Consider the following 13472-nt stretch of genomic DNA (forward strand, 5'->3'; position numbering starts at 1 on the left):
CACCGCTGTAGACTATCCTAAATGACTAGACCACAAATTAGATATCCATCCTACTATGGCCAGACATTTGTGTTGGTTTCAACATTTGGCTCTCGTGGAAAATGCTGCTATGGTTCTTTTGCACAAGCGCCCTCTTGATGCACAAGCACCTGTATTTCTCCACAGTGTACACCCAGGTGTGGAATCCCTGGGTCATAGGGTGTGCCTGCCTCTAACTGCCAGTCAGTAGATAACTGCCAATCAGCAGTGCGAGTTCACCAACCCTTGGTATTGTCAGAATTTTTTAAAGTTTACCAATCTGATAGACTCCTGATAAACTGATAACTCCCTTTTTACATACAGATTGATTTTAGTTGGGTAATAGTCTGTGTAGGAGATTTGCCTCTGTGTTCATGAATGAGAATGGACCACAGTTTTCCTTCCTCATACTCTTTGTCCAGTTTGGGTGTCACTTTTGCTAATTTGCTCGCTTTCTCAATTCTGTGAAAGAGTTTATAAAAGATTGAAATTATGTCTTCTTTGAACTCACTGGTGAAGCCACTGAGGACTGGTGTTTTCTTTATAGGAAGATTGTCTACTACTGATTTAATTCTTTCAGTGGGTTATTGGACTATTTAGATGTTCTGTTTCTTCTTGAGTCAGTAATAAGAGCACTTTCATTTCATCGATATAGTGAAAATATTGGTATAACATTGTTACTATCCTCTTATTACCTTTTTTTTGTTTTTTGATTTTCTTTGGTACTCAAAAAGGCCTCATTTTTAAAAAATTAATTTTTATTGGAGTATAGTTGCTTTACAATGTTGTGTTAGTTTCTGCTGTACAGTAAAGTGAATTAGCTATACGTATACGTATATCCCCTCTTTTTTGGATTTCCTTCCCATTTAGGTCACCACAGAGCATCAAGCAGAGTTCCCTGTGCTATACCGTAGGTTCTCGTTAATTATCTATCGTATACATAGTAGTGTATATATGTCAATCCCAACCTCCCAATTCATCCCACCACCCCCCTCTGGTATCCATACATCCGTTCTCTACATCTGTGTCTCTATTTCTGCTTTGCAAATAAGTTCATCTGTATCATTTTTCCAGATTCCACAAATAAGTGATATTATATGATATTTGTTTTCCTCTTTCTGACTTACTTCACTCATTCTCTAGGTCCATCCATTTCTCTGCAAATTGCACAATTCCGTTCCTTTTTATGGCTGAGTAATATTCCATTGTATATATGTACCGCATCTTCTTTATCCATTCTTCTGTTGATAGACATTTAGGTTGCTTCCATGTCCTGGCTATTGTTAATAGTGCTGCAATGCACATTGGGGTGCATGTGTCTTTTTGAATGGTTTTCTCTGGGTATATGCCTAGAAGTGGGATTGCTGGATCATATGGTAGCTCTATTTTTAGTTTTCTAAGGAACCTCCATACTGTTCTCCATAGTGGCTGTATCAATTTACATCCCCAGCAACAGTGCAAGAGGGTTCCCTTTTCTCCACACCCTCTCCAGCATTTATTGTTTGTAGAGTGTTTGATAATGGCCATTCTGACCAGCTTGAGGTCATACCTCATTGTAGTTGTGATTTGGATTTCTCTAATAATTAGTGATGTTGAGCATCTTTTTGTGTGTTTGTTGGCCATCTGTATGTCTTCTTTGGAGAAATGTCTATTTAGGTCTTCCACCCATTCTTCAATTGAGTTGTTTGTTTTTCTTGATATTGAGCTGCATGAGCTGTTTGTATATTTTGGAGATTAATCCCTTGTCGGTTGCTTTGCTTGCAAATATTTTCTCCCATTCTGAGGGTTGTCTTCTCGTTTTGTTTATGGTTTCCTTTGCTGTGCAAAAGCTTTTAAGTTTAATTAGGTCCCATTTGTTTATTTTTGTTTTTATTTTCACTACTCTAGGAGGTGGGTCAGAAAAGATCTTGCTGTGATTTATGTCAAAGAGTGTTCTGCCTTTGTTTTCCTCTAAGAGTTTTATAGTGTCCAGCCTTACTTTTAGGTCTTTAATCTATTTTGAGTTTATTTTTGTGTATGGTGCTAGGAGGTGTTCTGATTTCATTCTTTTACATGTAGCTGTCCAGTTTTCCCAGCACCACTTATTGAAGAGACTGTCAAAAAAAAGCTTCATTTTTAATTTAGCTTTCTGACTCTGTGCTTTTGCCTTCAATACTTTCTCAACGATTTTCTTCTCCTCAATAAGGAGAGCATGTTTGATCCTGTCACTGACACATTTAGCACACAGGGAGCTACCAGAGGCCCGGCTGACGTGTCTTTTCATTTTAGACAACCTCATAAGAACTTTAGGTCTCACAGCACGAATCTTATTACCTTTTTTATGTGACGTCCCCTTTTCATTTCTAATATTGGTTATTGTGCCTTCTCTCTTTGTCTCTTGATCAACCTTGCTAGAGGTTTCTCAACTTTTTTTTTTTCTCCCCAAAAAACATCTTTGGGCTTTGTTGTTACACTCTATTGTATGGTTGCTTTCTAGTTGATTGATTTCCACTCTTATCTTTGTTATTCCCTTCCTTTGGCTTCCTTTGGGTTAGTGGTGCTTTAACTAATTTCAAAGATAAACGCTTAGGGAATTAACTTGTAGTCTTCTTTATTTTCTAATATACACACTTAAGATTATAAATCTCCCTCTAAGTACTGCTTTAGCTGTAGCATACAAGTTTTTATATTTATATGTAGCATTTTTTATCATTAAGTTCAAAAGTGTTCTAATTTTCACTATTATTAATACTTCTTTTTTGACTCCTGGTTTATTAGAAGTTTCTTAATTTTCAAAGATGTGGATTTTTCTAGTTACCACTTTTAAAAATTATTTTGTGGTCAGAGAATATATTCCATATTATTTCAGTACTCTAGAATTTTTTTAGACATGCTCTATGGCCCAATATAGTCTTTTTTTAAAATCCTCCATCTCTTTTTGAAAAGAATGTGTTTGCTGTTTTGTTGTTCAGTTTTCTTTAGCCTTACTGATAGTTTTGTCTGCTTGCTTGATCAGTTTTAGGAGAGGATATTAACATATACTACTATGATTGTGGATCTATTTATCTTTGTAGTTCTATCATGTTTTGCTTTATGTATATACTTTGAAGCTATATTACTAGTTAAATAAAAATTATAATATCTTTCTGGTGACTTGAAACTCTTTTCATTATAAAGTGATCTTCTTTGTCTGTAGTAACACTTTTTGCCTTAAAATCTATTTTGTCTAATATTAATATAGGTTTCTTTTGGTTAGCATTTGCATGGTGTGGGGGTTTTTTAATCATCATATTTTGAATCTTTCTCTATCCGTATAATCTAAACGTGTCTCTTATAAACAGTGTACAGATGAGATGGATTTGGTTTTTTAACCCAGTCTAGCAAGGCTTCCTTTTCACTTGAGCATTCACACCATTTATATTGAGTGTAAATAGTGACGTATTCAGGTGTACATGCAAATCTGTACTTTCTGTTTATCTTATCTGTTCTGTGTTTTCTTTTTCTCTTTGTTTTGTAGTGATCTCTTCCTGGCATGTCTTCATTGTTTATAGCAATATTATTCTGCTCATCATTCAACTTTTTTATTCCTTTTCTGTTGTGCATTCTAACTTTTTCCATGCTTTTAGAAGGAAAAGGTGGCCCTGGATATCTTTTGTAGCTTCACATAACTAAGATTCTCTCTCCTGTTGTTACCACAAATATTTTTTAAAATACAGCTTTGTACAGTTTAGGGTTTTTTTTCTTTTTTCTCCCCACCTTTATCTGAGCTTTATCTTTCCTTTGCCCTCAGTGTCTCAGTCACAGTCAAACAGATTCTACTCTCAGAGGTTTCTCTCGGCACAAGGTTTTGCCTTAGAAGGGAGTTTAAGTAACTTGGTTTTAAGCTGCCCCATGTCACCCAATCTTATTGTGACATGTTTGCAGTTAGCGATAAACTAGAGCCTGAGATCATCCTTCCAGCTTAGGCTGCTGTTGTCAGTTGTCCTGTCAAGTTTCCCAGGTTGAGTGGGACCCTCAATCTAGGGTGATTCCCTGGCTCTCAGACTGATGTTCCTTTGCTGTCTCTCCCACTCCTCCCAGACAGTGGCTTACTCACACCGGTCTCATGGCTGTGAGTAATCAGCCCTACTCCCCCATCTTTTGGTGTTGGTAGCTTATCTTTTCACTTAGTTATGTTATAGGTGTTGTCGTTAAGCTGGTTGGTCTGAGTGTCTTGTGGGGGATTTGGGAAGACTGTGCAGAGGCTGCTGCTATCATCTTGCTCAAAACCTGGAACTGGTTTTAATGTATGACGTGAGGCAAGAGTCAAGTTTCCTTTTTCTCCAAGTGAATATAAATCATCTCAGACTGTGTCACTACAAAGACCGTCTTTTCCGCACTGATTTACACGGCCATTTGTGAAATAAATCAAATGTCCATATATGCATGAATCTGTTCTAGGTTTCCTATAATATAATAATGACTCAATTTCTGAACTTGTACCAATACCACAGCATTCTAATTATTACAGTTTTATAGTATAGTTTGATATATGGCCAAGCAAGCAATCACTCTAGCTTTATATTAAGACTTAATAATCTCTTATATTCTTTTTTTTCAAGAGTACCTAGGCAAGAATAGCATTGCATTTTTGGCCCTTTGCATTTCCATATATATATTTAAATCAGCTTGTCAAGTTCCTTTAAAAACAAAAACTCTGTTGGGATTTTGATTGGGATTAAATTAAGTCTATAGATTATTTTAAGAATGTATAAGTTTTCTGGGGCATTCCTTGGTGGTCCAGTGGTTAAGACTCCACGCTTTCACTGTCAAGGGCCTGGGTTCAATCCCTGATCGGGGAATTAAGATCCCACAAGCTGCGTGGTGCAGAAGGAAAAAAAAAGAATGTGTAAGTTTTCTGTTGATCCACAACAAATTATTCCAAAACTCAGCAACTTAAAACAACAGACATTTATTACCGACACAGTTTCTGAGGATCAGGAGTCTAAGAGCAGCCGCCTAACTGGGTGGTTTTGGCTCAGGGGCTTTCATGAGGATGTCAGTTGTCAGCCAGGACTCTAGGCATCCCTAGGCTTGACTGGGGCTGGATAATCTGCTTCCAAACTCACTCATGTGGTTGGTTGTTGGAAAGGTCCTAGTTCCTTGCTGGCTGTTAGCTGGAGGCTTCAGTTCCTCACCATGTGGCCTCTCCTGTGAGCTGCTTTCAACGAGGCAGCTCACGTACCATAGAGTGAGCGATCTAAAAGAAAGTGAGGGGACTTCCCTGGTGGCACAGTGGTTAAGAATCCGCCTGCCAATGCAGGGGACACAGGTTTGATCCTGGGCCGGGAAGATCCCACATGCCACAGAGCGACTAGACCCGTGCACCACAACTACTGAGCCCGCACACCACAACTACTGAAGCCTGCATGCCTAGAGCCCGTGCTCTGCAGCAAGAGAAGCCACCGCAATAAGAAGCCCGCGCACCGCAACGAAGAGTAGCCCCCGCTCACCGCAACCAGAGAAAGCCTGCACGCAGCAACGAAGACCCAACGCAGCCAAAAAAATTAAAAATTAAAAAAAATAAAGTGAGGCAGCAAAGGAGAAAGAGGGTGCACAAGACAGAAACCACAGTCTTTTCCTCTTAATCTCAGAAGTGACACGCCATCTCTTCTGCCACATACTTGTGGTCACATAGACCAATCTGGTTCAGTGTGGGAGAGGACTATACAAGGGTGTGAATACCAGGAAGTAGGGGTTACTGGGGGCCATCTTGGAGCCTGTCTGTCATAGGGGAGAATTTGAATCTTTATAGTATTGAGATTTCCAACCCATGAGCAAATCTCCATTAAGTCTTCTTTAATTTCTCTCAATAATATGTTTTTTGTTTTCTATGTAGAGTAGTTGTGGCTCACGGGCTTAGCTGCTCCGTGGCGTGTGGGATCTTCCCAGACCAGGGCTCGAAGCATGTCCCCTGCATTGGCAGGCAGATTCTTAACCACTGTGCCACCAGAGAAGCCCAGAAGTAGTTTAAAAAAAAAAACCTACTCATGATAAAAACAAAATTTTAACCCTACAAAAGTACATGAAATAGAAAGTAAAAGTCCTCACAGTCCCATTTCCCCCAACCTAAGATAATTACTGGTAACAATTCGACATACCCTTGTCTCTTTTCTGTACATACATAGACATAATCTTCTCCACAAAAATAAGCTCATATACATTTCTAGAGCTTTATATACATTTCTAGAACCTTCTTTCTTCCACTTAAAATATTACCAACACCTTTTATTTCAACGCTTAGAGCTTTGCCTCTTCCTTTGTAATGGCTACGTAATATCCCACTGATGTGAATAAAGAATACTTTATTTACCCAATCTCTTACTGCTAATACATTTGAATTGTTTCCCTTGTTTTACTATTATAAGCAGTACTCCTTGGTTCTTGTTTTGTTTTGCTTTGGATGATAATAGAGGAAGGAGAAGTCCTCCCCCCAATGATGATGGAACCCAGGAAACTGTTCAGAAATGGGCTATGAGCAAAGAAAGAACTGCCTGACCTTCAGCCCTCCTGCTCCTCCAGCCCACCCACCCCCATCTCCATAATTATGCTTCTCAAGAGAGGATCCAGTACCTATTTTTAGATTCAAAGAGATTCCAGATATAGAAATACCCAGACTAGGGAAAGGTAGAAGGGGTCCAGGGGAGGAAAAGTGGGCTGGTTTGGACAGAGGTTCCCCAGGCTCAAGGTCAGTATGAGCATCTGCTACCAACCTGCTGTGAGGTCACCGGGGGGCAGAGGATGGGTCAGACATTCAGCGTCACAGGAGCCTTCGTCTTCTCTTGCAGGGCACGTTCTCATTTGAATTCCAGCCCTTGAAAGCTGGAGAAACCTTCGGGAAACTAACACTGCACAACAGTGATTTGGGTTACTACCCATATGAGCTCAGTTTGAAGACCACGCCAGCACTGCCTGAAAAGCCTGTCCACTTCCAGGCTGTTCTCGGCAGTGGCCAGAGCATCTTTGCCAAGTTCACCAATTACGCCCGGCAGAAGACAGAATACTACTGCAGGGTGAGCAGCCCCTGCCTCACCCTCTGCCCTCGCTTTCCAGAAGTCTGGGCTCCAAAATAATGGGAGGGGGACACGGGGGGTGCAGAAATGTGAAACTCAGACTCAGGTGCTTTATCTAGTTGGAAACTCCCAGCTAGAAACAAAGAGTACCAGGCCTGGGTTCTTCCTCACAGACTTTCTAGCGTAACAAGCTGGGGTTGGGGTAGGGGGAGTTTTGCTTCCCACAACATACTCAGTGGTCAGTACAGTGAGACAATAGAGCTTAGTGATCATGAGTATTGGCTGTGGAATCCAACAGACCTGGATGTGAATCCTGGCTTCACCGTTTACTCTTTGTATGAATAGTTTACTAACACTCTCACAGGATAGCTGTCAGGAGTTTTAAATAGGTATATAAAACTAATCCTAGCCCATAGTAAGCGCTCCATATATGTTACCTATTAAATCAGTGTGAATATAGGATTAACTACTGAAACAGAAAGCCCCGCAAACCAACAAAGTAGTAGTTCATTCCTCTCTCAGATAGCAGTGTGGGCGTAAGCAGTTTGGGCTGGAATGGCAGCTCCATGACATCAGGCACCCAGAACGTTCTTTCCTGACGCTCTTCCCTCTGTGGGGAGTTGCTTCAGTGCACACAGACCAAGATGGTTTACTGTAACATCCACACTGCAGCCAGCTACCAGGGGAAAATGGGGAAGCTGCATACATCACTTCCACTCACATTCCATTGAAGAAAACTTCATGTGACCACACCCAGCAACAAGGGGAGCGAGGAGTGTAGCCTTACACTGGGTGGCCATGTGCCCAGTTATCATCAGAGTCCCATGGCCATGGTCACAAGGCATAGGCTCTATTTTTAACTGCGGTATAGTTGATGTACAGGATTTTATAAGTTTCAGGTGTACAACGTAGTGATTCACGATTTTTAAAGAGGCATAGGCTCTTGATCATACCCATCTGTCAGGAGAAGCCTGGTTATTCTGTAGTAACAAACAGCCCCAGCATCTCAGTGGCTTAAAACAACAAAGGTTTGCCTCCCGTTCGTGCTTCTCTATCCAGGGAGGGTCAGCAGGGGACTCTGCTCATCACAGCCACTCGGGGATCCAGGCTGAGGGGCAACCACTATCTCAGATGTTTCCAGTCCTAGCAGCAGAGGGGTGAAAAGACCCCAGAGGGACTTGCTCTGGCAAATAAATGCTCTAGTGTGGAAGGGACACCTTGCACTTCTACTCGCAACTTATGGTCCAGAACTAGTCCCACCCGTCCACAAGGAGCCAGAATCTCTGGTCCTCCAGGGGCAGTGGAAGGAAAGAAGCAAGGGATACGGGGGAGCAGCGCCCAGGCCTGCCACCCATATTGTCCCGCTGTGTGTCTATTTAACACCTCTTGGCCTTGGTTTCTTTGTAGTAAAACAGGGATAAACTAGTAACACCTACTCTTTAAGGGAGTTTTAAGGGCACAGCTTTTGTATAACCTGCCCGTCCTCACGCAAGCATAGGTTGCTCATGTCGGAGGGTGGAGGGCTGGGGATGGACCTGAACTGCTGGTTTGCTCTTCAGGGTCCTGGGTGAGCCGAGTGCGTTTGTTCTCCTTTCAGACCGACTGTCCAGACTTCCACACGGAAAAGTTCATCTACGCGGCGCCCGGGGTGCAGGGCGGCACCGAGGTGAGTGTGGAGGTGTACTTCGAGCCCAGCCGCCTGGGCGAGAGCAAGGGCCTCCTGAGCCTCTCATCGCTCGTGGGCGGCGAGTACATCATCCCCCTCTTCGGAGTGGCTCTGCCCCCCAAGCCGCAAGGCCCCTTCCTGATCCGAGCCGGGGACAACATAGTCATCCCCTTCAAGAACGTCTTCTTCCACCCGGTCACCTTGTCCTTCACGGTGGAGAACCCAGCCTTCTCCGTCCGCGCCGTAGACTCCGTGAAGCCCAAGAAGACCAACAACATTACGGTCTACTTTGGAGGAAACCCATCAGGCAGCAAAACACCCATCACCAGCAAGCTGATTGTAGCCTGCCCTCCCGGCGAAGGCAGCGACACTGGAATTAAATGGGTTTATTACCTGAAGGGGATCACCCCGTAGTGGGAACCAGGGCCCGCGGCATCATGGAAAAGCCGTCTCCTCAGCCTTCATACCTACGTGTTGTTCTAGCCCTGCGAAGAATAGAGAAAATCATCAGAATTCTAAAGGTACTGTTTTATCCTCCAATTCAATTACAGGGGCACCTATTTCCGCATTATATGAATTCCAGATATCTGTATGAAATATAGATATTCCATATTAAACATGGTAACTACACGAAACAGAGCTATATTTTACTTGGCAAGGGCAAGTCTCTTCATTTAGTTTCTTAATATATCTCCAAAGCCCAAGCACTACGTAATAATGCTCATGTTTAATAAGATGACACAGGTCTTACACTCACGACCTTCCATCATACAGCACTTAGCAGTGTATGACTCTGGGGCCCCACAGTTTCTTTTTAAAACCCATGGCTTTTTAAAGCCATGACTCTACTTGGACGTGGTATCTTATTCTGCTTTCGCATAAAAGTCAAATAAGTCACTACTTTCAAAGCAATGAGCAGACACATTAGGACAGTTATTACAGGGACAGAGGTCGGGATGCTCCCTCCGTCTCTGAAAGTTCTCGCTGAAGGCCAGGTCCTGGAGGGATGCTAATAGACACCCCCGTTCCCCACCCCCAGCCCTGAGCACAGCCCTCAGCCTATGGAGCAGTGATTCTCCACCTAATTCTGGTCCAGACCCCACCTCCCCAAATACTGATTTAATCCGTCTGGGGAGGGACATGGCATCATTTCTTTTCAGCTTGTGTGGCAGTGTTGAGAACCAGTGCTACAGATCAAAACCCACCTGGCCATTAATGGTGCAACCAGTCAGGAATCTACTTCTAGAGAGAGGACCACGTCCCAGTGTCATATATTTTAAACTGCAGCCATTTTGTGCGTGCATAACGGGTGACGTTCTAAGTTGGCGCCTTTCTTCAGAAGGAAAGCACCGTGGAAGCCCCACCTCCAAGGAGAAGCGGGCATGTGCAGACTCTCCCCCGGGGCCTGCGGTGGTATTAGTAGAGCCACTTACCTGTTGGCACCGCCTGTTGAAATAAAGGTGGTTAAAGACTGGCCCTGGAGTGGACTTGCTTCTGCACAGATGCACGCACTCACCTATGCCTGAGGGTCCCCGGCGTCCACCTCCTGCCCTCTTCTCATCCCCTCCAGCCCACCCGCAAGAGAAGATGGAGGCATAGAAGAAGATGGCCATTTGGGAATGGATGCTCCAAAGAGGTGGCGCTCAAAAGTGATCCCTGGACCTGCAGCCCCAGCATTGCCTGGGAATTTATTAAAAATGCACATTCTCAGGGCCCATCCCAGACCTATTGAGTCAGAAACTCCAGGGTTGTGGCCCAGCAACCTGTGTTTTAACAAGACCTTATAGCTACTAGAGGTGTTTTTTTTTTCTGATGCATATATCCTTTTTTTTTAACATCTTTATTGGAGTATAATTGCTTTACAATGGTGTGTGTTTAATGGACAGAGTCTTCCATCTCTTTGTACCTCCCGCCGCCCCTCCGCCCATTACACTTGACACACAGCTAGTACCAAATGAAGCCTGTCCTAAAGCATCTGCAGACGCACACTTAATAGTTCATTTTTGTAGCCACTAAAGGCCCTGTTGATAGGAATAAAGACAAAGAACAAGATGACAGATACGCCCAGTGATTAAACGAGCAAACAACACACTAAGCAGCAAACTGAGAGGGCACAGAGCCCAACGAGCTGGTCCTCTAATGCAAATACACGGAGTCTGAAGAAACCGCCGGTTCTCAAATGTAGTATCTATCAGAATCGCCCCAAGGACTTGCTAAACCACAGACTGCTGGGCCACCCTCAGAGGGCCTGATTTAGTACATTTGGGCGGGCCCGAGAATTCGCATTTCTGCCAAGTCCTGGGCGATGTTTGCTGCTGATCTGCCCCAGACCTACTGAGTCAGAATCTGCATTTTAATGACACCTCCAGGGGGTCTGTGCGCACACTGCAGTGCAGAGCGCTGCTTTAAAGGCGCCAGCAGAACTTGAGGCTTTGCTGAACCCACAGCCCTAACGCTCTTCATTAGAGCCCTGGAGAGGAGTCTCTCCAACTCTGCTTTCAGCCGAAGTGAATGAAATGGTTGCCCGCCCCCCAAAGTCCCTCCTCCCACCCACTCCCCAGAGGCAGAGCTTGGGGGAGGGGAGCAGTTGGCCCACCACCACCTTCTTCTAAACGGGTACCTTTTCAACACTTCTAAACCTAGTATGATAAACAATCGTTAAGACTGCAGGAAAGACGGAGGAAGCCGTGTAGAAGTTGGGTGAAGCACCCACGGTCACAGCCGGAGTGTGATGAGAGTCAAGATTCCTCTAACTGGGACTTCCCTGGTGGAGCAGTGGTTGGGAATCCGCCTGCCAATGCAGGGGACACGGGTTCGAACCCTGGTCCGGGAAGATCCCACATGCCACGGAGCAACTAAGCCCGTTTGCCACAACTACTGAGCCTGCGCTCTAGAGGTCACAAGCCACAACTACTGAAGCCCGCTCACCTAGAAGTCTGTGCTCCACAGCAAGAGAAGCCACCGCAATGAGAAGCCCACACACCGCAACGAAAAGTAGCCCCCGCTCACCGCAACTAGAGAAAGCCCGTGTGCAGCAACAATAGACCCCAGGCAGCCAAAAATTAATTAATTAATTTAAAAAAAATTCCTCTAACTGTGAAGGTCAGGACTCAGATATGTTCCCTTGAGGCTCCAGCCACCACCCCAGACACTGGCTGCTACAGAAACTGGCCACTTCCCAGTGTCACCACCTGCAAAATGGTGCCTTTAGGTGGTCAGGGGCAACTCCCCTCCTTCAGCCCCGCTCCAGCTCCCCCCAAGCCACTGAGTCTAGAGCCCAAGCCTCAGGCCTGGAGTGAGGAGGCAGACCGGCCTCCCTGGGACCAAGCACCCAGCTCAGACCCTGCCCCAGCATGAACCCCCTTCCAGGATGACTTGAGATGGGGTACATCGCTTTCCTATAGGTGGTTCGTATGTTTTCTTGGCCTCAAAAAAGGCAATGACAAAATCGTTTCATATTGGCAAGTTTGGAGTGTCGCTCAACAGAGAGCTGAAGGGGAGGCTTGGTGAAAACAAGCATCCTGACGAAAGCTAGTGGAAGTTACATTTGAAAGAATGCCTTCTCAGCAAAGGAAACCGGGAGACATCTCACTGGGGGTGTTCAGAAAACATCAGGGCCCAGGTGGCACCATTCCAGAGATCATTGTGCACGGAAGACAATGTGAATGAGGCCCCCTGACACTGTTCGACACAGGGCCCTGGTGAGTGTGGCGTCCTAAGTCTAACCACTTCTCTGGGCGCGTCCTGCCTCAGGTCAGAGGTGATTATACTGTGACGTCATGAGGGCCTGCTGGGTCTGAAGAAATCCCAAGTTTGGGATCTCCCAAACCTCTCACACCCTCAACATGTTGCCCTGACCCTCCAGCAAAATCACACTCTGCTGTTGGAGAAACTGCTTTGTGCAGTTCAAGATTCGGGTTCAGTTTCTTACAGTGTCACCTGCACCCTCTTGCAACAATGCCCATAAGTTATGTAACACCAACCAGGCCTCATCACACATATGTGCAGATGAGTTATAACTGTGAAATGATGGCCACTGTGCAACCAGACATACTAATTATCCACTAGTCTGGAAGAGCCTGAGCACGGCAGGCCTGGCCACCACGGACAGAGGAGAAGTGAGCACATGGAGCAGGCTTTATTCTCAGTACCAACGCCAGTCCAGTTATGCATAAATAACCTTAACTAGCTGACATTTTCCAAGGTGTCAGAAAAAAGAAGAAACAGTTATTTTCAGGAACTTCTGAACTAAAGGTAGGACAAAGCATTGGTTTCGGCCTTGAATGAAAAACTGGTTTCTTAGCAACCTAGGCCAGAATGTGATTTCAGGAGAAAAGAGTTCCTTCTGGTATAAAAACATTTCCTTACTGTTTCAATTATTTAAAAATTGTATCACATTATGACCCATGGGAAATTCAGTTCACCCTTAAGAAAAAGCCAAACCAAACAGCAAAAGAAACAGATGAAATATTATATTAGATATGGATCTAGTGGAAATGAATACACCCTAGAGAAATAGATCCAAATCATTCCTACTGATTTTTTTTGCATTGTTTTACCTCAACCATCATCAGAATTCTAAAGACATAAACTTTGCAAGACATTTAGAAATGCCCTTATCAGTGCTACTTGGTATCAAGGTAAGGGGAGGAAGCTATTAAGCAATACATTTTCTTCTGGAGATGAATCTGTATTTGGGGCAGTTTTCAGGTTGTTGGTGCACCCACCTTCATTTGTCAGATTGTGTTGGCAAGGGT

The 13472-nt window shown here is 44.2% G+C and overlaps 1 protein-coding gene across 1 annotated transcript in view; it reads left to right on the forward strand.

Annotated features, from left to right (window-relative positions):
- Nucleotides 1-9137, forward strand: part of HYDIN (HYDIN axonemal central pair apparatus protein) — a 445256-nt gene extending 436119 nt beyond the window's left edge. The window contains exons 86-87 of the mRNA XM_060083501.1: nt 6825-7049; nt 8647-9137. Of these exons, the coding sequence (XP_059939484.1) occupies nt 6825-7049; nt 8647-9129 (708 nt within the window). The 3' untranslated portion in view covers nt 9130-9137. The remainder of the gene's footprint in view (nt 1-6824; nt 7050-8646) is intronic.
- The last annotated feature ends 4335 nt before the right edge of the window (nt 9138-13472 follow it).

The sequence above is a fragment of the Mesoplodon densirostris genome, chromosome 19, assembly GCF_025265405.1.
Source record: "Mesoplodon densirostris isolate mMesDen1 chromosome 19, mMesDen1 primary haplotype, whole genome shotgun sequence".
NCBI lineage: Eukaryota > Metazoa > Chordata > Mammalia > Artiodactyla > Ziphiidae > Mesoplodon > Mesoplodon densirostris.